At 43.6% G+C, this 21,683-nt stretch overlaps 1 protein-coding gene across 1 annotated transcript in view; it reads left to right on the top strand.

Moving 5' to 3' along the window:
* The window catches only part of loxhd1a (lipoxygenase homology PLAT domains 1a), a 49,664-nt gene that overhangs the window by 12,852 nt on the left and 15,129 nt on the right, over positions 1–21,683 (top strand). The window contains exons 5-29 of the mRNA XM_031802660.1: positions 1,649–1,747; positions 1,892–2,040; positions 2,287–2,410; positions 2,665–2,915; positions 3,535–3,670; positions 4,282–4,442; positions 4,909–4,995; positions 5,597–5,732; positions 5,907–6,061; positions 6,539–6,699; positions 9,230–9,306; positions 9,797–9,993; positions 10,258–10,450; positions 10,863–11,023; positions 12,936–13,275; positions 14,268–14,419; positions 14,651–14,784; positions 15,051–15,214; positions 15,747–15,851; positions 15,963–16,091; positions 16,265–16,429; positions 18,474–18,655; positions 18,803–18,919; positions 19,172–19,334; positions 19,892–20,046. Coding sequence (XP_031658520.1) covers positions 1,649–1,747; positions 1,892–2,040; positions 2,287–2,410; positions 2,665–2,915; positions 3,535–3,670; positions 4,282–4,442; positions 4,909–4,995; positions 5,597–5,732; positions 5,907–6,061; positions 6,539–6,699; positions 9,230–9,306; positions 9,797–9,993; positions 10,258–10,450; positions 10,863–11,023; positions 12,936–13,275; positions 14,268–14,419; positions 14,651–14,784; positions 15,051–15,214; positions 15,747–15,851; positions 15,963–16,091; positions 16,265–16,429; positions 18,474–18,655; positions 18,803–18,919; positions 19,172–19,334; positions 19,892–20,046 — 3,893 coding nt within the window. The remainder of the gene's footprint in view (positions 1–1,648; positions 1,748–1,891; positions 2,041–2,286; positions 2,411–2,664; positions 2,916–3,534; positions 3,671–4,281; positions 4,443–4,908; positions 4,996–5,596; positions 5,733–5,906; positions 6,062–6,538; positions 6,700–9,229; positions 9,307–9,796; positions 9,994–10,257; positions 10,451–10,862; positions 11,024–12,935; positions 13,276–14,267; positions 14,420–14,650; positions 14,785–15,050; positions 15,215–15,746; positions 15,852–15,962; positions 16,092–16,264; positions 16,430–18,473; positions 18,656–18,802; positions 18,920–19,171; positions 19,335–19,891; positions 20,047–21,683) is intronic.

Here is a 21,683-nt window from a genome sequence, read left to right as displayed (position 1 = left end):
TGGTATATGGCCAATATACCACGGCTAAGGGCTGTTCTTATGAATAACACAACGCAGAGTGCCTGGACACAGCCCTTAGCCATTTACCGTCTAATATACCATGGCTGTCAGACAATCAGCATTCAGGGCTCGAACCACCCAGTTTATTATTGTAGTTCTAAACTGGGTGGTTCGAGCCCTGAATGCTGATTGGCTGACAGTCGTGGTATATCAGACCGTATAACACGGGTATGACAAAACAGTTATTTTTCCTGCTCAAATGAAGTTGGTGAACAGTTTATAATAGCAATAAGGCACCTTGGGGGTTTGTGACTTATGGCCAATATACCACGGCTATGTGTTGTATCCAGGCACTCTGCGTTGCGTCGTGCTTAAGAACAGCCCTTAGCCATGGTATATTGGACATATCCCATACCCCCTCGTGCCTTTTTGCTTAATTAACCCACACTTCATGTTCTTAAGCGTAAACCAAAGTTACGTAAGTTACTCTGCCTACTGTTACTTGTGTCTAAGGTGCCACATGGAGCCTAATCGGCTGGTAAGCATCGTAGTCCTCTTGTTACCATGTGACCTTCACCTTACAACTCCTTATTAGAAAGAGATGGAGAGAGAGTAGGATGCAGGGTGCATGTCTCTTGGGGACAAATGTCACCATGGTAGGGGACACAGATCATGCTCTGCTCGTGCCTACTTTTCAAGTCTATTCAAGGAGACCTGTTATTCCAAACCAGACAGCTGGCATGGGAACACCCTTACTGTAGGCTCACACACACACACACACACACACACACACACACAAGTGCGCACACACACAGTATATGAATATTTAACTTGGAAACTGGCTCATTGAGGATTAGAGGAACTATGGGCTGTCTGTCTGTGGTCTGTTGTGAGAAAGAAGGAGGAGACGAACAGAATCATGAGGCATGAGACTAGACATGTGAACAGAGAGAAGTTACGGTTAGAACTGAGAGGTTACGGTTAGAACTGAGAGGTTACGGTTAGAACTGAGAGGTTACAGTTAGAACTGAGAGGTTACGGTTAGAACTGAGAGGTTACAGTTAGAACTGAGAGGTTACAGTTAGAACTGAGAGGTTACAGTTAGAACTGAGAGGTTACAGTTAGAACTGAGAGGTTACCGTTAGAACTGAGAGGTTACAGTTAGAACTGAGAGGTTACAGTTAGAACTGAGAGGTTACAGTTAGAACTGAGAGGTTAGAACTGAGAGGTTACAGTTAGAACTGAGAGGTTACAGTTAGAACTGAGAGGTTACCGTTAGAACTGAGAGGTTAGAACTGAGAGGTTACAGTTAGAACTGAGAGGTTACAGTTAGAACTGAGAGGTTACAGTTAGAACTGAGAGGTTACAGTTAGAACTGAGAGGTTACAGTTAGAACTGAGAGGTTACCGTTAGAACTGAGAGGTTAGAACTGAGAGGTTACAGTTAGTACTGAGAGGTTACAGTCAAATTTACAGTTTCAGTGACAATGGTCTCACATAACTTGAAAGGTACCATGATGGCATTGTCTATGTGAAATATCATGACATAACCGGTTCACTGTCAGATATGAATGAGAACACATACATACAGTACAATATCACTGAGTTCATAAATATGCTATGCTTTTTGATATTTGATCATTTTACAGTGAATAAGTACATAGTGAGTGTGTTCACTTCTGCTGAGAAGGGCAGCGGGACTGATGCTGACGTCTTCCTGAATATCTTTGGAGAGCATGGCGATACAGGTGAGATTTAGACTCTTCGTGTAGCTTAACTGGTCAAACTGAAGATATAGCTCTTTCCTGAGTTATTAGCAGTGAGAATACCAGCAATGTCATTAGCGCTTTGATTTAATTCTATATCACAATACGGTTTCTATATAATTAAAGGGGAGAGACGGCTGGACAGTGACAAAGATAATTTTGAGCGAGGCACGGAGGACAAGTTTACTATTGAATCACCAAACCTGGGAAGGCTAAAGAAAATCACCATTGGCCATAACAACAGGGGCTCATCAGCTGGATGGTGTCTGGATAAGGTACACACACACACACACACACACACACACACACACACACACACACACACACACACACACACACACACACACACACACACACACACACACACACACACACACACACACACACACACACACACACACACACACACACACACACACACACACACACACACACACACACACACATACACACACATACACATACACATACACATACACATACACACACACACACACATACAACATGTTATCTATCTCCAGGTGGTCATTGATGACATGGGGAACAAGGAGGTGTATGAGTTTCCAGTGAATCGCTGGTTCGCCATGGACGAAGAAGATGGAAAGATACAGAGAGATGTGTTGGTGGGAGCAACACAGCCCATGGGTGAGCCCACCCATAGAATTACATATAGAATTATGAATAAATTATAGGATTTCTATGAGCCCACCATCATAATGACAGCAAATTGAGTTCCAATATTGTATTCTGTGTCAGATACATCAATCAGATTGTATGTTCACTTTAGTGACCTGAGTTTTTTATGGTCAGGTCACATGGTCTTAGTTATGATGGCTTTTATAATAGAATCCATTGAATGACCTATAACCTAACCACTCTGTGTTACTGGATCGCCAAAGCGGTGGTGTACAACGTCCAGGTGATGACGGGCAACGTGAGAGGTGGTGGCACCAACTCTAAGATCCACATCATCATGCATGGCACCAAGGGCCTGAAGAACAGTGGCAAGGTGTTCCTGGAGGGTGGAGCATTTGAGCGGGGGCTCATCGATATCTTCAACGTGGAGATTGCTGCACTGCTCAGCCCACTCAGCAGGGTCACCATCGGACATGACAACGGAGCTGTTGGGGCCGGCTGGTACTGCGAAAAGGTTCCGTCTTATCTGTGTTGTTGATGTTGAGGTTGTTGTTGATGTTGAGGTTGTTGATGTTGTTGTTGTTGTTGATGTTGTTGATGTTGTTGTTGTTGTTGATGTTGTTGAGGTTGATGATGTTGTTGTTTTTGAGGTTGTTGTTGATGTTGATGTTGTTGATGTTGTTGAGGTTATTGTTGATGTTGTTATTGTTGTTGAGGTTGTTGATGTTGTTTTTGAGGTTGTTGTTGATGTTGTTTATGTTGTTGTTGTTGAGGTTGTTGTTGTTGTTATTGTTATTGTTGTTGTTGATGTTAAATGTTGTTGAGGTTGTTGTTGATGTTGATGTTGTTGATGTTGTTGATGTTGTTGATGTTGTTGTTATTGAGGTTGTTGTTGATGTTGTTGTTATTGTTGTTGTTGATGTTGATGTTGTTGAGGTTATTGTTGATGTTGTTATTGTTGTTGAGGTTGTTGTTGTTGAGGTTGTTGTTGATGTTGATGGTGTTATTGTTGTTGATGTTGTTGTTGAGGTTGTTGTTGTTGCAGTATTGCACATCATCTACATGTACCTCTTATCTACTGGTGTGTGTTTCTATGTTCTAACGTCTTTCTCTCTCTCCATGTCTCCGCCCAGGTGACAGTGTACTGCCCATTCACAGGGATTGAGCAGACGTTTCCCTGTTGCAAGTGGCTGGATGAGGATGAGGGGGACGGACTGATTGAGAGGGAGCTGTATGAGATGGTGTCCCTCAGGCAGAAGAAACTTAAGAGTGGGTGACTTATCCATTCTACATACACATCTACTGTAACACACATAGGCTTACAGTTGGTTAAACAGATGGATCTTAATTTGAACCAGTTTGCTACAGCAGGAAAATAATCCACAGCAACAGGAAATGTGAATTATTATGTGGAATATAATTAATGGACATTTTTGTAGGGGTTGATAAAACATTTTGTGTGGAAAAAACAGGTCTGAAATTTCAAAGTGGAAATTACAAACTTCAGAAGCCTTTTAAACCTCAAATACACTACAAACGTGTACATTTCCTGCAAGTTCTTCTGCAACAGGGTGATCAAACGAAGACCCTACATCTGTAGTTATAAGGGGCCAGTTCAGACATTGTACAGCAACACACAAATATGATTCCAGATGAGTTTACATCATTTTAAAGAAACTCTTCAGCTGGAGGTAGGATGTAATATATTTTGATCAGGCCTATAGAAACCAATCGAGTTCAGTTCACTTTACTTTATTAGCCGTATTTAGGAATTTGACAGTCAACATTTACAAACCACACTGACATCAATGACAACACACAGACAGATATGCAATAGACAACAGGATTCATTTTCCTGCGTACCCATCATCCCTTCCCAGAGTACCCGTGGTCACTGTGGATCTGGACATCGGACGTGAAGGGGGCAGGGACGGACGCCCAGGTCTTCCTACAGATCTACGGTGAGAAGGGCAAGTCAGATGAGATGAGACTGGAGAGCAACTCAGACAGCTTTGAGCAGGCTCAGCTGGATAAGTTCATGGTAAGACCTGGATCAGCCATAGAACTATACATTTTCTGCACACCACAGTGGTTTAAAATTATTTCTTTAAGCTTTATTTAAATAGGCAATTCAGTTAAGAACAAATTCTCATTTATGATGACAGCCTAGGAACAATGGGTTAACTGCCTTGTTCAGGGACAGAACTACAGATTTTTACCTTGTCAGCTCGGGGATTCGATCTAGCAACCTTTCGGTTTCTAGCCCAACGCGCTAACCACTAGGCTACCTGCTGCCCGCCGTAGCCGCCCCAGTGTTAGCCCGCTGTAAACTGGGTGTTGGTGTGGGTGGACATTTTTGCCCAGAGATTTGGTATGGACTCATTAATATTAATTTTATAACTTTTGTGATATGCGTGTTTTAGTTGTTTGAATGTATATATTTAGTCTTTTGTGTGTATTTATTCTTTCTTCAATACTAACAGTTTTAAATTGTTGGACCACTGTAGATTGAAATGCCAGACATTGGAAAACTGACGAAGGCCCGTATCTGGCACGAAAAGAGACATCCTTTCGCAGGCTGGCATTTCGCTAGGGTGAGATCTACTGGGTTGTTTGGTCTGTCAACATTAGCCTTTTATACTATTAGTTACATAATCAAACTTATCATGAAAGTGAAAGCACAATCTGTTATCTGATCATTGAAATAAACCCAAGTTACAGCATACTTAAAGCATACAGATGTAGGATCTTAATTTGAGCCAGTTTGTTACAGCAGGAAAAAAATCCTGCAGCAACAGGACGTGTCAATTATTATGTGCATTATAATGAATGGACATTTTTGTTGGGGTTGGTAAATGTTTCATAAGGGAAAATTAAGTCTGAAACTTCAGAAGCCTTTTCAAACCTCAAATATACTGCAAGTTTTATATTTCCTGTATTTCCTATATCTCCTGCAACAGGGTGATCAAATTAAGATCCTACATCTGTACAGACTAGTATCTGATAGAGCAGTGGTTGAGATATATTATACACTAGTCTGAGTTTTATCTTACCATGTGACCTGACCTGGAACTCTGGGCCCTAGTTATAGGCAATAAACCGGGCTATAATAGGTCAGGTCACAGAGTCAGGAAGAACTATTTATATGTTTTTTGAAGTCCCCTATTTAAGTGTTATGTCGGTGTCTTACCCCAGGCCACGGTGATGAAGACTCTGACAAGGGAGAAATACTCCTTTAACTGTGGCCGCTGGCTGGACATCAACGAGGACGATAATGAGATCATCAGAGAGCTGCCCGCCACCGGAGCTCTCATCCCAGAGCCGTTACTACGTAGGACCCACACACACACACACACACACACACACACACACACACACACTAAAACCACATATTGGTATGACAACCGCATACCTTCAAACATTGCATGAATACTTATTAATACTCTTGTCCAATTAAGAATGTTTAGAATCATCACAGAGAATGTTAACATTATATACTTCTCAGTGCTGAAGTATCGCATCACCATCTGTACTGGGAAAGTGAGTGGAGGTGGCACTGATGCCAGCGTATTCCTTAATGTGATCGGGGACCTGGGAGACACAGGGGATCGACTCATGTTCCTCAGCAAAAACAACGTCAACAAGTTTGAAAAGGGCAACGTGAGTAGGGGTGGTTTAGGAGTACCTGGGTGTATATGTAGTGTAGGTGGTTCAGGAGTACCTGGGTGTATATGTAGTGTAGGTGGTTCAGAAGTACCTGGGTGTATATGTAGTGTAGGTGGTTCAGGAGTACCTGGGTGTATATGTAGTGTAGGTGGTTCAGGAGTACCTGGGTGTATATGTAGTGTAGGTGATTCAGGAGTACCTGGGTGTATATGTAGTGTAGGTGGTTCAGGAGTACCTGGGTGTATATGTTGTGTAGGTGGTTGAGGAGTACCTGGGTGTATATGTAGTGTAGGTGGTTCAGGAGTACCTGGGTGTATATGTAGTGTAGGTGGTTCAGTGAATGATGCTCATGCAATCAGTAAACCTTCCTGAGACCTGAAGACTTGTGTTAGCTCCCAGATCTAATATCTAGGCTTTAGCTCAGTGGGTTAACTTGGTTTTGAGCGGTTTATCTCCCTTATTTCTCCACAGGCCGATGAGTTTCTGACCGAGGCGGTGTCATTGGGGCAGGTGCGCAGGGTGCGTATTGGCCATGATGGGAGGGGTGGAGGCTGTGGTTGGTTCCTGGATAAGGTGTTGGTCAGGGAGGAGGGCCAACCAGAGTCTGCGGCCATAGAGTTCCCCTGTAACAGGCAAGTCAACCAGCCAATCACGTGGCAACCAATCACATTATATATTTCATAACATAATGGGAGCATGCCAACTAACTAACTTAGGGCTTGATTCAATGCATTGCGCTGAAGACCTGCACTACAGCGGATAGAAATTTAAAAGCAATGTTCCCACGTTCGCGGAGACTGCATTCCCGGTAAATGCTGCATATGTCAGGTCAATCGGAAATGATCTTTCCATTTCAATCACGCTACAGCGCTGATCTTCAGCACTATGCATTAAATCCAGCCCTTGGTGACTATAATGTAAAACGAGAATGTAACCAATTTACTGAAATTAACATTCCATCAGTTTACTGAGAGTTTGGGAAATTACTTTCATGGGACGAACCTTCATGGACTTGTGCTGTGCACAGGGAAGAACCTTCATGGACTTGTAGTGCACATGGAAGAACCTTCATGGACTTGTAGTGCACAGGGAAGAACCTTCATGGACTTGTAGTGCACAGGGAAGAACCTTCATGGACTTGTAGTGCACAGGGAAGCACCTTCATGGACTTGTAGTGCACAGGGAAGCACCTTCATGGACTTGTAGTGCACAGGGAAGAACCTTCATGGACTTGTAGTGCACAGGGAAGCACCTTCATGGACTTGTAGTGCACAGGGAAGCACCTTCATGGACTTGTGATGTGCACAGGGAAGCACCTTCATGGACTTGTAGTGCACATGGAAGAACCTTCATGGACTTGTGATGTGCACAGGGAAGCACCTTCATGGACTTGTAGTGCACAGGGAAGAACCTTCATGGACTTGTAGTGCACAAGGAAGAACCTTCATGGACTTGTAGTGCACAGGGAAGAACCTTCATGGACTTGTAGTGCACAGGGAATAACCTTCATGGACTTGTAGTGCACAGGGAAGAACCTTCATGGACTTGTAGTGCACAGGGAAGCACCTTCATGGACTTGTAGTGCACAGGGAAGCACCTTCATGGACTTGTAGTGCACAGGGAAGAACCTTCATGGACTTGTAGTGCACAGGGAAGAACCTTCATGGACTTGTAGTGCACAGGGAAGCACCTTCATGGACTTGTAGTGCACAGGGAAGAACCTTCATGGACTTGTAGTGCACAGGGAAGAACCTTCAAAGACTTGTGCTGTGCACAGGGAAGAACCTTAAAAGACTTGTGCTGTGCACAGGGAAGAACCTTCAAAGACTTGTGCTGTGCACAAGAAGCACCTTCATAGACTTGTGCTGTGCACAGGGAAGAACCTTCAAAGACTTGTGCTGTGCACAGGGAAGCACCTTCATGGACTTGTAGTGCACAGGGAAGCATCTTGATGGACTTGTAGTGCACAGGGAAGCATCTTGATGGACTTGTAGTGCACAGGGAAGCATCTTGATGGACTTGTAGTGCACAGGGAAGCACCTTCATGGACTTGTAGTGCACAGGGAAGCATCTTCATGGACTTGTAGTGCACAGGGAAGCACCTTCATGGACTTGTAGTGCACAGGGAAGCATCTTGATGGACTTGTAGTGCACAGGGAAGCACCTTCATGGACTTGTAGTGCACAGGGAAGCATCTTGATGGACTTGTAGTGCACAGGGAAGCATCTTGATGGACTTGTAGTGCACAGGGAAGAACCTTCATGGACTTGTAGTGCACAGGGAAGCACCTTCATGGACTTGTAGTGCACAGGGAAGCACCTTCATGGACTTGTAGTGCACAGGGAAGCACCTTCATGGACTTGTAGTGCACAGGGAAGCACCTTCATGGACTTGTAGTGCACAGGGAAGAACCTTCATGGACTTGTAGTGCACAGGGAAGCACCTTCATGGACTTGTAGTGCACAGGGAAGCACCTTCATGGACTTGTAGTGCACAGGGAAGCACCTTCATGGACTTGTAGTGCACAGGGAAGCACCTTCATGGACTTGTAGTGCACAGGGAAGCACCTTCATGGACTTGTAGTGCACAGGGAAGCACCTTCATGGACTTGTAGTGCACAGGGAAGCACCTTCATGGACTTGTAGTGCACAGGGAAGCACCTTCATGGACTTGTAGTGCACATGGAAGCACCTTCATGGACTTGTGCTGTGCCCAGTGACCTTTTTACTTAATAATGAAATTAATCCAATCACTCACTCCCATCACAAGTAACAACTAAAGCACCAAACAGCCAATCATAGAGCGTTTCACTACCAGCCATACAGCCTCAGGGAAGACGGTCATCTGGCCTGGCCACGCCCAGTCTGTCTCTATTGGCAGTTCTCCAATTGCCTCGCTTAACCAGTTAGCCAGCTGATGGACCAGCATCCTATTACAAATAGGGACTAAACACACTGTGGCCAGCCAGGTCTCTCTCCCTCCAGTAACTGAAGCTAAACCAAGTCTGGGGTGCCCTGTTACACTGTAACACTTTCCTCTTTCAACCTCTAGGCTATACATTAAGCAATGTTGAGTGAAAGTTTTTTAGGTTGTATACCTGTGCCTTGTAGAGGTGCGGTTGATTCAAATGGATTATCTCCTTTTGGGTGTATTTTATGCCAGGTGGTTGGACCGGAATGAGGACGATGGACAGATCGTTCGTGAGTTAGTGCCAGCAGGAGATGGTCTGCGTCTCCACAGTGAGTCAACCATGAAACAGACAAACACTTTAGTTTATTTGCACAAATAGAAAGACAGTTTGTCCAGTACAGGTGTTCTATCCTAATTTGATCACTCTGTCACAGTGAATTTTCCTGCGCAGCAGCAAATGCAAATTGTAGTGTACCGAGGTTTAAAAAGGCTTGTCAAGTTTGTAATTTCCACTTTAAGACTTGATTTATCCTAACAAAAAAAACATCAACCCTTCTATAAATGTCCATTAATTATAAATCACCTAATAATTCACATTTCCTGATTAAATTTCATGCTGTGAGAAACTGGTCAAATTAAGATAGCGTATCTGTAGGAGAAACATTATACTACAGATGTTCACATACTGTAGCTAGTGTGAATATACAGTACAATGAAAAAATTTAATCTGAACATAAACATGAAAAACTCAAGGCCCCATTTAAAGTTGTGTGTGTGTGTCTACAAGAGGAAAAACCCATGCCTCATATGTCTTTTAAGATGTCAACTACCATATCTCGGTGAAGACAGGCAACATCAACGGGGCCAGCTCGGACTCCAAGGTGTTTGTTAAGTTGTACGGAGAGAAGGGCGACACCACGAGGATACTCCTGGTGGTCTCGGACAACGACCTGAGTAACTACTATGAGACGGGCCAAACTGATATCTTCACCGTCGAGACCTATGACATCGGACAAGTGTGTCATTTTTAATGTTTTATAGAATACATGATCAGAAACCTAGAAACATAGATTATAGTTGTCTAATTTAAACCAACTCATCCCAACAGTAGGTCATTATAGTGTATGTCTCAGTTTCTTGGAGTTGTATGGTGCTTTATTAAACATCAGTTGTGGTTTTGATTCCTACATGGGTCTCATACGGACCATGTTAACTGGATAAAAACATCTGCTAACTGACCATCCATCCTAATTCTTACTTCCTGGTTTCTATCTCTGTAGATCCACCGTCTTCTGATAGGCCACACTAACGAGGGTCTGCGTGCTGGTTGGTTCCTGGACAGTGTCCGGATCATTGTTCCGGTCCATGGGAAGCAGTACCAGTTCCCCAGCCATCGCTGGCTGTGTAAGGATGAGGCTGACGGCAAGGTGGAAGTGGAGATCTATCCTAGCGAGACCCTGGACATCGAGAAACGTAACAGACAATTTACTAGATTGGATACTCTGAGACAATGCATGTATTATACAGCACATACTGTGCCAGAGAATACATATATTTACAGTGTAATATTTATACACACTGTGCAATATACCAGAGATTTCAAATACACTCTGGGGCATTTGTACACACAATGTAGCTACCAGAGTTGTCACAAGAAAACCCAATGAAAAGTACAGGAACAGTCAAAATGGTAGAAAACGTATATTATCACTGAAACAACCTGTAATCAGATGACGTGACTAGATTAATACAGTTCTGTCCAGTAATAAGCGCTGATGGCCTACTTAGGGATTATGATGGATTGTGGTGCATTAGTCCCCACTCTCCATCATCCTTCCATGGTTTAATTGGTTAGTGACATGTTGCTCTGCCCTCTGGTTTGCAGTGATTAACTACGAGGTCACAGTGGTCACGGGGAACATGCGCAATGGCGGCACCAACGCCAATGTGTTCTGCCAGATCTACGGAGAGGAGGGCAAGACCGAGCTCATCAGCCTAAAGAGCCGCTCCAACAACTTTGAGCGCGGGACCACAGAGATCTATAAGGTCTGGATCACCTTGTTCAGACACAGTCAGTGAACCAGTAATAGTAGTCTACTGACTACACATTGATTGGGTTCAAATTGTGGGAAGGAAAGGATTTTCCCTTTGTGATTTGGATGGATTCTTGAAGAGTACAGCTATCATTGGTTTTGAGAAGACTTAGCATGAAATCAGTAATTCTGCCATGTTGTGGAGTGGAGTTGATGATGACAAATCTCAAAATTGTAAAGATGGGGAGAGGTCTGTCGGTAATAAAGAGATGCTCTGCTCTGCAGGCTCTCAGAAGGGTGAGACACAGACACACTGGAGGCTAATTGCTAATTGTTTGCTCTTGTGTTCAGTTTGCACCCGTTATTTTCAGAACAGTTATTTTTGTATGTTGTGCTGTACGCTTACACACACATGATAAGACATGTACTCTACACACACGTACACATGGATGTTGTATTGTAGATATGTGGTAGTAGAGTAGTAGCCAGAGGGCACACACTTAATGTGTTGTGAAAGTGTTATGTAATGTAATCTCATGTATTATTTTAAATTGTATATAACTGCCTTAATGTTGCTGGACCCCAGGAGGAGTAGCTGCCACCAAGTCAGCAGTTAATGGGGATCCTTAATAAATACACAGTATTAATGTTCTATTCCCTCTGGAAAACAACACATGCTAACCTCTAGGTGTTGTTGTTTTACATCACACTCCACAAAGCCAGTCCTGCAGGCTCTAGTTTGATCTTATCTTGATTATTGTCCTGTCATATGATCAAGTCCTGCAGGCTCTAGTTTGATCGTATCTTGATTATTGTCCAGTCATATGATCAAGTCCTGCAGGCTCTAGTTTGATCTTATCTTGATTATTGTCCTGTCATATGATCAAGTCCTGCAGGCTCTAGTTTGATCTTATCTTGATTATTGTCCAGTCATATGATCAAGTCCTGCAGGCTCTAGTTTGAGTTTATCTTGATTATTGTGCAGTCATATGATCAAGTCCTGCAGGCTCTAGTTTGATCTTATCTTGATTATTGTCCTGTCATATGATCAAGTCCTGCAGGCTCTAGTTTGAATTTATCTTGATTATTGTGCAGTCATATGATCAAGTCCTGCAGGCTCTAGTTTGATCTTATCTTGATTATTGTCCTGTCATATGATCAAGTCCTGCAGGCTCTAGTTTGAGTTTATCTTGATTATTGTGCAGTCATATGATCAAGTCCTGCAGGCTCTAGTTTGATCTTATCTTGATTATTGTCCAGTCATATGGTTAAGTCCTGCAGGCTCTAGTTTGATCTTATCTTGATTATTGTCCAGTCATATGGTTAAGTCCTGCAGGCTCTAGTTTGATCTTATCTTGATTATTGTCCAGTCATATGGTTAAGTCCTGCAGGCTCTAGTTTGATCTTATCTTGATTATTGTGCAGTCATATGATCAAGTCCTGCAGGCTCTAGTTTGAGTTTATCTTGATTATTGTGCAGTCATATGGTTAAGTCCTGCAGGCTCTAGTTTGAGTTTATCTTGATTATTGTCCAGTCATATGGTTAAGTCCTGCAGGCTCTAGTTTGATCTTATCTTGATTATTGTGCAGTCATATGATCAAGTCCTGCAGGCTCTAGTTTGATCTTATCTTGATTATTGTGCAGTCATATGGTTAAGTCCTGCAGGCTCTAGTTTGATCGTATCTTGATTATTGTGCAGTCATATGGTTAAGTCCTGCAAAGTGCTGATAGATGCACACACACACTACATGTTCATATTTTTAAATGTATTGAAATTGTAAATGATTTTGTCTCTAATGTCTTTTTCGTTATATATCAGACCCCAGTAAGACTAGCTGTCGCCATTGGTGTTGGCTAATGGGGATCCTAATAAATAAAACAAATAAAAAAAGAACCACCTATCTTCCTGTCTCTCAACCCCCAGATCGAGGCGCTGAACGTGGGCAAATTATTCAAAATCCGCATCGGACACGATGGTTCGGGCGTGGGCGACGGGTGGTTCCTTGAGACGGTGGACATCAAGCGGCTCACTATGGCCATGGTACAGAGGGAAGTGGTGAAGGAGAAACCAAAGGATGACAAGAAGGACAAGAAGAAGAATAAAAAGAAGAAGAAAGAAGAGGATGAGGAGGAGGAGTACGTGACGGAGCTCCAGGAGGTGACAGAGAGCGTGACGTTCCCCTGTCATCGCTGGCTGGCCCGCGATGAGGAGGACGGGGAGATCGTGGTGGAGCTCCTACCCGAGGACCCCGGAGACCTGGAGGGTAGGCTTTTATTAGTCCTATGTACGGGATACATATTGTCCAACCAAATTCTTACTTTCAGGTTCGTTCTCAAAAATGCAACAACAATAATAAATGAAATATATGAATATGAACATATAGTAAATGGCTCAGTGGAATAGAATAAACATTTGAGCATAATTATAATACAGGAGGCCTCCCGGGTTGTGCAGTGGTTAAGGGCACTGTACTGCAGCGTCAGCTGCGCCACCAGTGACTCTGGGTTCGCGCCCAGGCTCTGTCGCAACCGTCTGCAACTGTGGGGCGACGCACAATTGTCCTAGCGTCGTCCGGGTTAGGGAGGGTTTGGCTGGTAGGGAAATCCTTGTCTCATCGCGCACCAGCGACTCCTGTCGCGGGCCGGGCGCAGTGCGCGCTAACCAAGGTTGCCAGGTGCACAGTGTTTCCTCTGACACATTGGTGTGGCTGGCTTCTGGGTTGGATGGCGCTGTGTTAAGAAGCAGAAGGTTGCCAGGTGCACGGTGTTTCCTCTGACACATTGGTGCGGCTGGCTTCTGGGTTGGATGGCGCTGTGTTAAGAAGCAGTGCGGCTTGGTTGGGTTGTGTATCGGAGGATGCATGACTTTCAACCTTCGTCTCTCCCGAGGCCGTACGGGAGTTGTAGCGATGAGACAAGATTGTAGCTACTAAAACAATTGGATACCACGAAATTGGGGAGAAAAAGGGGTAAAATTTACTTTAAGAAACGTTTAAAAAATTATATTACAGGAATGCACAATTCCTGTATTGGGGAAGGGGGGTCGCGGGTGCCGCAGTGTGTTCATGATTTTGTTCCGCACAGCACTTAACACACCTGATTCATCAAGTAATCGTTGACTTCAATATGAACCAAGATCAGTTATATCTGGTGTGTTAAGGACGAAGCCCATCAGGGGAGGGGAGTGAATAGTTGTAGTTATTGTATGGTCATGGATTATGTAATGAGTGACTCTGTGAATCTGGATGATCCACAGAGAACTCCTATGAGGTCCATGTGTTTACTGGCCCCATGTGGGGAGCCGGAACCGATGCCAACGTTTACATCAACATCTACGGAGAGATCGGTGACACGGGCGAGCGGAAACTAAGAAAGTCCAACAACCTCAACAAATTTGAGAAGGGGCAGGTGAGGAAGCAATCTACCAATATGATGATGATGTCAATAATATCCGGGTGGCTCTTGAACTACGACCTCTCTCCCATTGGACCTCTGACCTTTGTGCCTGATTCAATAAATTAAAGCATTGAACAACTATTGATCATTGAAAAAGATGTTCCAGGCTACAGTAACCTTTTATTAACCTTTGAATCATGTCTTTGACCTCTGACTTTTCCATGGTTTTACTGTGGGGTTCAGGAGGACGTGTTCTCCATGCAGGCCATCGATCTGGGCATTCTGAAGAAGCTGAGGATTCGTCACGACAACAGCCAGCCTCATGCTGCCTGGTTCCTGGACAGGGTGGAGATAGTAGACAACAAAGACGACACCACGTAAGGGGGAGGGGGGAGTTCTCTGTGGATCATCCAGATTCATAGAGTCACTCATTACATAATCCATGACCATACAATAACTACAACTATTCACTCCCCTCCAGCCTCCTATCAATGATGGGCTTCGTCCTTAACACACCAGATATAACAGGCACATGATTACACAATAATATTAGCATACATCAGTTATTATCATGTCACAGACAGACAGACAGGCAGACAGACAGACAGACAGAGTCTAGAAACCTGACCTGGTAGTGTTCTAGGTACTACTTCCCATGTAAACGGTGGCTGGCCATCGATGAAGATGATGGACAGATTGCCAGGGAGCTGGTCCCTGTGGACGAAGCCTTTATGAAGAAGGGTGAGGATGATGATGATGATGATGACGAGGAAAACTCCAGTGCAACACTCGGCCTGGAACAGAAGGGTGAGACACAGACACACTGGAGGCTAATTGCTAATTTTTTGCTCTTGTGTTGAATTTGCGCCCGTTATTTTCAGAACAGTTATTTTTGTATGTTGTGCTGTACGCTTACACACACATGATAAGACATGTACTCTACACACACGTACACACATGATAAGACATGTACTCTACACACACGTACACATGGATGTTGTATTGTAGATATGTGGTAGTAGAGTAGTAGCCAGAGGGCACACACTTAATGTGTTGTGAAAGTGTTATGTAATGTAATCTCATGTATTATTTTAAATTGTATATAACTGCCTTAATGTTGCTGGACCCCAGGAGGAGTAGCTGCCACCAAGTCAGCAGTTAATGGGGATCCTTAATAAATACACAGTATTAATGTTCTATTCCCTCTGGAAAACAACACCTGCTAACCTCTAGGTGTTGTTGATCACCAGTTATACAATATAACATTAGATTTGACTGAATAATAACAATGCATTATCATGAATACATTGTCATCTGATTTGGTTGATGTGTCTGTCAGCCATGTCCACCACCTTCACAATGAGGGTAAAGACTGGAGACAAGAAGTATGCGGGCACTGATGCCAACGTGTTCGCCATCCTGTACGGCATGAAGGATGATACAGGTAACGATGCTTTACAGACACTGAGATAGGTGATATACATGTTTGTGTCCTAGAGCGTGTGTATTTCTATATCCTACTAACTATGATATTTACTGCTGTGTGTTTTCACAGGCATCATAATGCTGAAAGCATCCAAGTTACATAAGAATAAGTTTGAGCAGGCCATGATCGATGAGTTTACAGTGGAAGCTGTGGATATTGGAACACTGAAGAAAATACGCATCGGGCATGACAACTCAGGTTAAACAAGCTCATACATATATATGATATGTGATTACACATATTATGTACACACACACACACACACACACACACACACACACACACACACACACACACACACACACACACACACACACACACACACACACACACACACACACTTCCAGTGATAATGTGTTATGCCTATACAGGGGCAGCATCAGGCTGGTTCCTGGACTGGGTAGAGGTGGATGCCCCCTCCCTGGGCCAGAAGCTGAGGTTCCCCTGTGGTCGCTGGCTGGATAAGGGAGAGGACGACGGGGCCATCGTCAGGGACCTCTTCCCTGCAGACCTCCAGACTGAGCTCTACACACCATGTAAGAACCAACCTGCAGCAAACTGTACTTAGACAACCCACGCTATAGCCGACTAGCATACCACTACTCTACACAGTGTTACTATCCTATATCAAACTATATAAGGCCATACCTGGCATACCAAGAGCCAGCCTAATGCACCCTGTACTTATTGTAGATAACCCATATCGTACAGGACCTTATACTACCATACCATGCCATATAGGCCTGGGAATTGCCAGGGACCTCACAATACAATATTATACCGATACTTAGATGCCAATAGAATATGTATGCCATTCTCACGATTCTATATGTATTGTGATTCAATACTGCGATTTATTGTGATTGTCTGCTATAGAGAGACAAGAGAGAGCATGACAAAATGAGTTTTGATCAGTCAGGGAAATAAAAGTGCTGAAAACATGTTGGCTCAGCATTTAAAAAGAAGATGGAGAACAAGCTACCTACAGAAACCAAAATAATAAAAAAGAATACAATATATGTACACTACCGTTCAAAAGTTTGGACACACCTACTCATTCAAGGGTTTTTCTTTATTTTTACTATTTTCTACATTGTACAACAATAGTGAAGACATCAAAAGTATCCACCCTTTGCCTTAATGACAGCTTTGGAAACTCTTGGCATTCTCTCAACCAGCTTCACCTGGAATGCTTTTCCAACAGTCTTGAAGGAGTTCCCACATATGCTGAGGACTTGTTGGCTGCTTTCCCTTCACTCTGCGGTCCAACTCATCCCAAACCATCTCAATTGGGTTTAGGTACGGTGATTGTGGAGGCCAGGTCATCTGATGCCGCACTCCATCACTCTCCTTCTTGGTCAAATAGCCCTTACACAGCCTAGAGATGTATTAGGTCATTGTCCTGTTGAAAAACAAATGAGCTAAGCAAACCAGATGGGATTGCGTATCGCTGCAGAATGCTGTGGTAGCCATGCTGGTTAAGTGTGCCTTGAATTCTAAATAAATCACTGGCAGTCTCACCAGCAAAGCACCCCAACACCATCACACCTCCTCCACCCTGCTTCACGGTGGGAACCACACATGCGGAGATCATCCGTTCACCTACCCTGCGTCTCACAAAGACACAGCGGTTGGAACCAAAAATCTCAAATTTGGACTCATCAGACCAAAGGACAGATTTCCACTGGTTTAATGTCCATTGCAAGTCCTTTCTTATTGGTGTTCTTTAGTAGTGGTTTCTTTGCAGCAATTCAACCATGAAGGCCTGATTCATGCAGTCTCCTCTGAACAATTGATGTTGAGATGTGTCTGTGAAGCATTTATTTGGGCTGAAATCTAAGGTGCAGTTAACTCTAATGAACTTATCCTCTGCAGCAGAGGTAACTCTGGGTCTTCCTTTCCTGTGGTGGTCCTCATGAGCCAGTTTCATCATAGCGTTTGATGTTTTTTTGCGACTGCACTTTAAGAAACTTTCAAAGTTCTTGACATTTTCTGAATTGACTGACCTTCATGTCTTAAAGTAATGTTGGACTGTCATTTCTCTTTGCTTATTTGAGGTGATATTGACATAATATGGACTTGGTCTTTTACCATTCGTATCTTGTCACAACTCAACTGATTGGCTCAAACGCATTAAGAAGGAAAGAAATTCCACAAATGTACTTTTTACAAGACACATCTGTTAATTGAAATGCATTCCAGATGACTACCTCATGAAGCTGGTTGAGAGAATGCCAAGAGTGTGCAACGCTGTTATCAAGGCAAAGGGTGGTTACATTGAAAATTCTCAAATGTAAAATATATTTGGATTTGTTTAACCCTTTTTTGGTTACTACATGATTCCATATGTGTTATTTCATAGTTTTGATGTCTTCACAATTATTCCACAATGTAGAAAATAGTAAAAATAAAGAAAAACCCTTAAATGAGTAGGTCTGTTCAAACTTTTGACTGGTGCTGGTACCCTGTGTATATACAGTATATATTTTTTTACAAATTGATATTGCGATATGTAACTGTATCAATATTTTTCCCCAATCACTAATGGTAAATCATACCCTAAGCCTTGTTTTCTCACAGTTGTGCCCTATGAGATCAAGACGTTCACCAGTGACCTGTTTGCAGCGGGTACAGACGCAGATGTGTTCATCGTGCTCTACGGCCGAGACGGGGTGTGCACCCAGCAGAGGTCTCTCTGTGTCAACAAGAGGGAGAGGACCATGTACTTTGAGAGGGGAGCTGAGGACATGTTCATCGTTGAGGTATGACCAGACAATAGTCACCCATAAGACAATGTAAAGAGCAGACAGCTGTGTAGGGAAAATATTATTCTGGAATGAGGATGATAAGGATGTGGATGATGTGGATGATGATGATGATGAGGGTGATGTTTCTGTAACATTGTGGAGTTGGAGGACGTGGGTGATGTCATAGAGAAGATTCGTATTGGTCATGACAACAGAGGGCTAAACGGAGGCTGGCACCTGGACAGAGTGGAGATCAGACGACTACTGAGGAAGGGGAAGGTACACAGGAGAAAGGATACTCTGTTACAGATCTATAATCAGCTTACCCTCCCCAAATCCTAACCTCAACCATTAGGTACATTTTCTAAATAACTGATCTAAGACCAGTGTCTAGGGGCAGGGTAAAACTACACCGGTCTTCACTATTATATATCAAAATAATACCATTTTTAGTCACAAGGTGGTGCTTTTCTCCTCTTGGAGAGACCTGGAGTGTATTCAGTCACACACTGCTGCTCTGTCTTTCTCTAGGGGTCGGAGACTATTATCTTCCCATGTGAGCGCTGGCTGGCCAAGTCAGAGGATGATGGAGAAACAGTCAGAGAGTTAGTACCTTCTGACATCATAACGGAGAAACTACTACGAGATGGTACCCTGAAAGTCAGCGAGGTTGAGGTGGAAGATGCACTGGAGAGTACGTACACACAGACACATGCAAACACACGCTAACACACGCACGCACACACACACATTTAGGCCTAAGCACACACGCCCTCGCATAAACACACCAGCTGGTGCAAACACGCAACAAATACACACACACACACACACACACACACACACACACACACACACACACACACACACACACACACACACTGAGATAGAAGATTCAGTGGCGAGTACACACACACACACACACACACACACACACACACACACACACACTCACACTCACACTCACACACACACTGAGATGGAAGATTCAGTGGCGAGTACACACACACACACACACACACTGGAGGCTGGCCATTACAGCAGAATGCACCTCTTTGTTTGTCAGACTCTTTGTCTGCCAAGTAAATAATGAGGCAGTTTTCTGCTTAAATTGGTCTCTTTCTCCTCTGCAGTCACGCAGAGTGTCGGCAATTTGTTCCCATTTGAACACTTCAGTACATTGTTATGCCTTCCGTCTGTGGGTTGTCTATCTGTGTTTTCTTATCTATTATCTGTGTCCATCTCTGCCCGTAGCTCACACTTACAAAGTGTCTGTGATGACGGGCGATGTTTATGACGCAGGCACCGATGCCAACGTCTTCCTGACCATCTACGGAGACCTGGGAGACACTGGCGAGCGCAAACTCAGCAAGTCTGAAACCAACAGCAACAAGTTTGAGAGAGGAGCGGTAAGAGACAGAATACAGACCTTACTGTATCCCTAACTAGGTATCCCTGACTACGTATCCCTGACTACGTATCCCTAACTAGGTATCCCTGACTACGTATCCCTGACTACGTATCCCTGACTACGTATCCCTAACTAGGTATCCCTGACTACGTATCCCTGACTACATATCCCTGACTACGTATCCCTAACTAGGTATCCCTGACTACGTATCCCTGACTACGTATCCCTGACTACGTATCCCTGACTATGTATCCCTGACTATGTATCCCTGACTATGTATCCCTGACTACGTATCCCTAACTAGGTATCCCTGACTACGTATCCCTGACTACGTATCCCTGACTATGTATCCCTGACTACGTATCCCTGACTACGTATCCCTGACTACGTATCCCTAACTAGGCCTTTCTGTCATTCATGTGAATGTTTATTGGCTTTTGCATCACAGCATAAAATTGTACAATAATTTTGAGGCAGTATACACTGAGTGTATAAAACATTAAGAACACCCCCCTCCTTTTGCCCTTGACTCCTATGCTTTCCACAGTTGTGCCAAGTTGGATGGATGTCTTTTGGGTGGTGGACCATTCTTGATACAGTGCCTTGCGAAAGTATTCGGCCCCCTTGAACTTTGCGACCTTTTGCCACATTTCAGGCTTCAAACATAAAGATATAAAACTGTATTTTTTTGTGAAGAATCAACAACAAGTGGGACACAATCATGAAGTGGAACGACATTTATTGGATATTTCAAACATTTTTAACAAATCAAAAACTGAAAAATTGGGCATGCAAAATTATTCAGCCCCCTTAAGTTAATACTTTGTAGCGCCACCTTTTGCTGCGATTACAGCTGTAAGTCGCTTGGGGTATGTCTCTATCAGTTTTGCACATCGAGAGACTGACGTATTTTCCCATTCCTCCTTGCAAAACAGCTCGAGCTCAGTGAGGTTGGATGGAGAGCATTTGTGAACAGCAGTTTTCAGTTCTTTCCACAGATTCTCGATTGGATTCAGGTCTGGACTTTGACTTGGCCATTCTAACACCTGGATATGTTTATTTTTGAACCATTCCATTGTAGATTTTGCTTTATGTTTTGTATCATTGTCTTGTTGGAAGACAAATCTCCGTCCCAGTCTCAGGTCTTTTGCAGACTCCATCAGGTTTTCTTCCAGAATGGTCCTGTATTTGGCTCCATCCATCTTCCCATCAATTTTAACCATCTTCCCTGTCCCTGCTGAAGAAAAGCAGGCCCAAACCATGATGCTGCCACCACCATGTTTGACAGTGGGGATGGTGTGTTCAGGGTGATGAGCTGTGTTGCTTTTACGCCAAACATAACGTTTTGCATTGTTGCCAAAAAGTTCAATTTTGGTTTCATCTGACCAGAGCACCTTCTTCCACATGTTTGGTGTGTCTCCCAGGTGGCTTGTGGCAAACTTTAAACAAAACTTTTTATGGATATCTTTAAGAAATGGCTTTCTTCTTGCCACTCTTCCATAAAGGCAAGATTTGTGCAATATACGACTGATTGTTGTCCTATGGACAGAGTCTCCCACCTCAGCTGTAGATCTCTGCAGTTCATCCAGAGTGATCATGGGCCTCTTGGCTGCATCTCTGATCAGTCTTCTCCTT

Source organism: Oncorhynchus kisutch, linkage group LG23, assembly GCF_002021735.2.
Source record: "Oncorhynchus kisutch isolate 150728-3 linkage group LG23, Okis_V2, whole genome shotgun sequence".
Taxonomy (NCBI): domain Eukaryota; kingdom Metazoa; phylum Chordata; class Actinopteri; order Salmoniformes; family Salmonidae; genus Oncorhynchus; species Oncorhynchus kisutch.
Note: the sequence above shows the minus strand (reverse complement) of the source record. Positions and strands in the feature narration are given on the sequence as shown.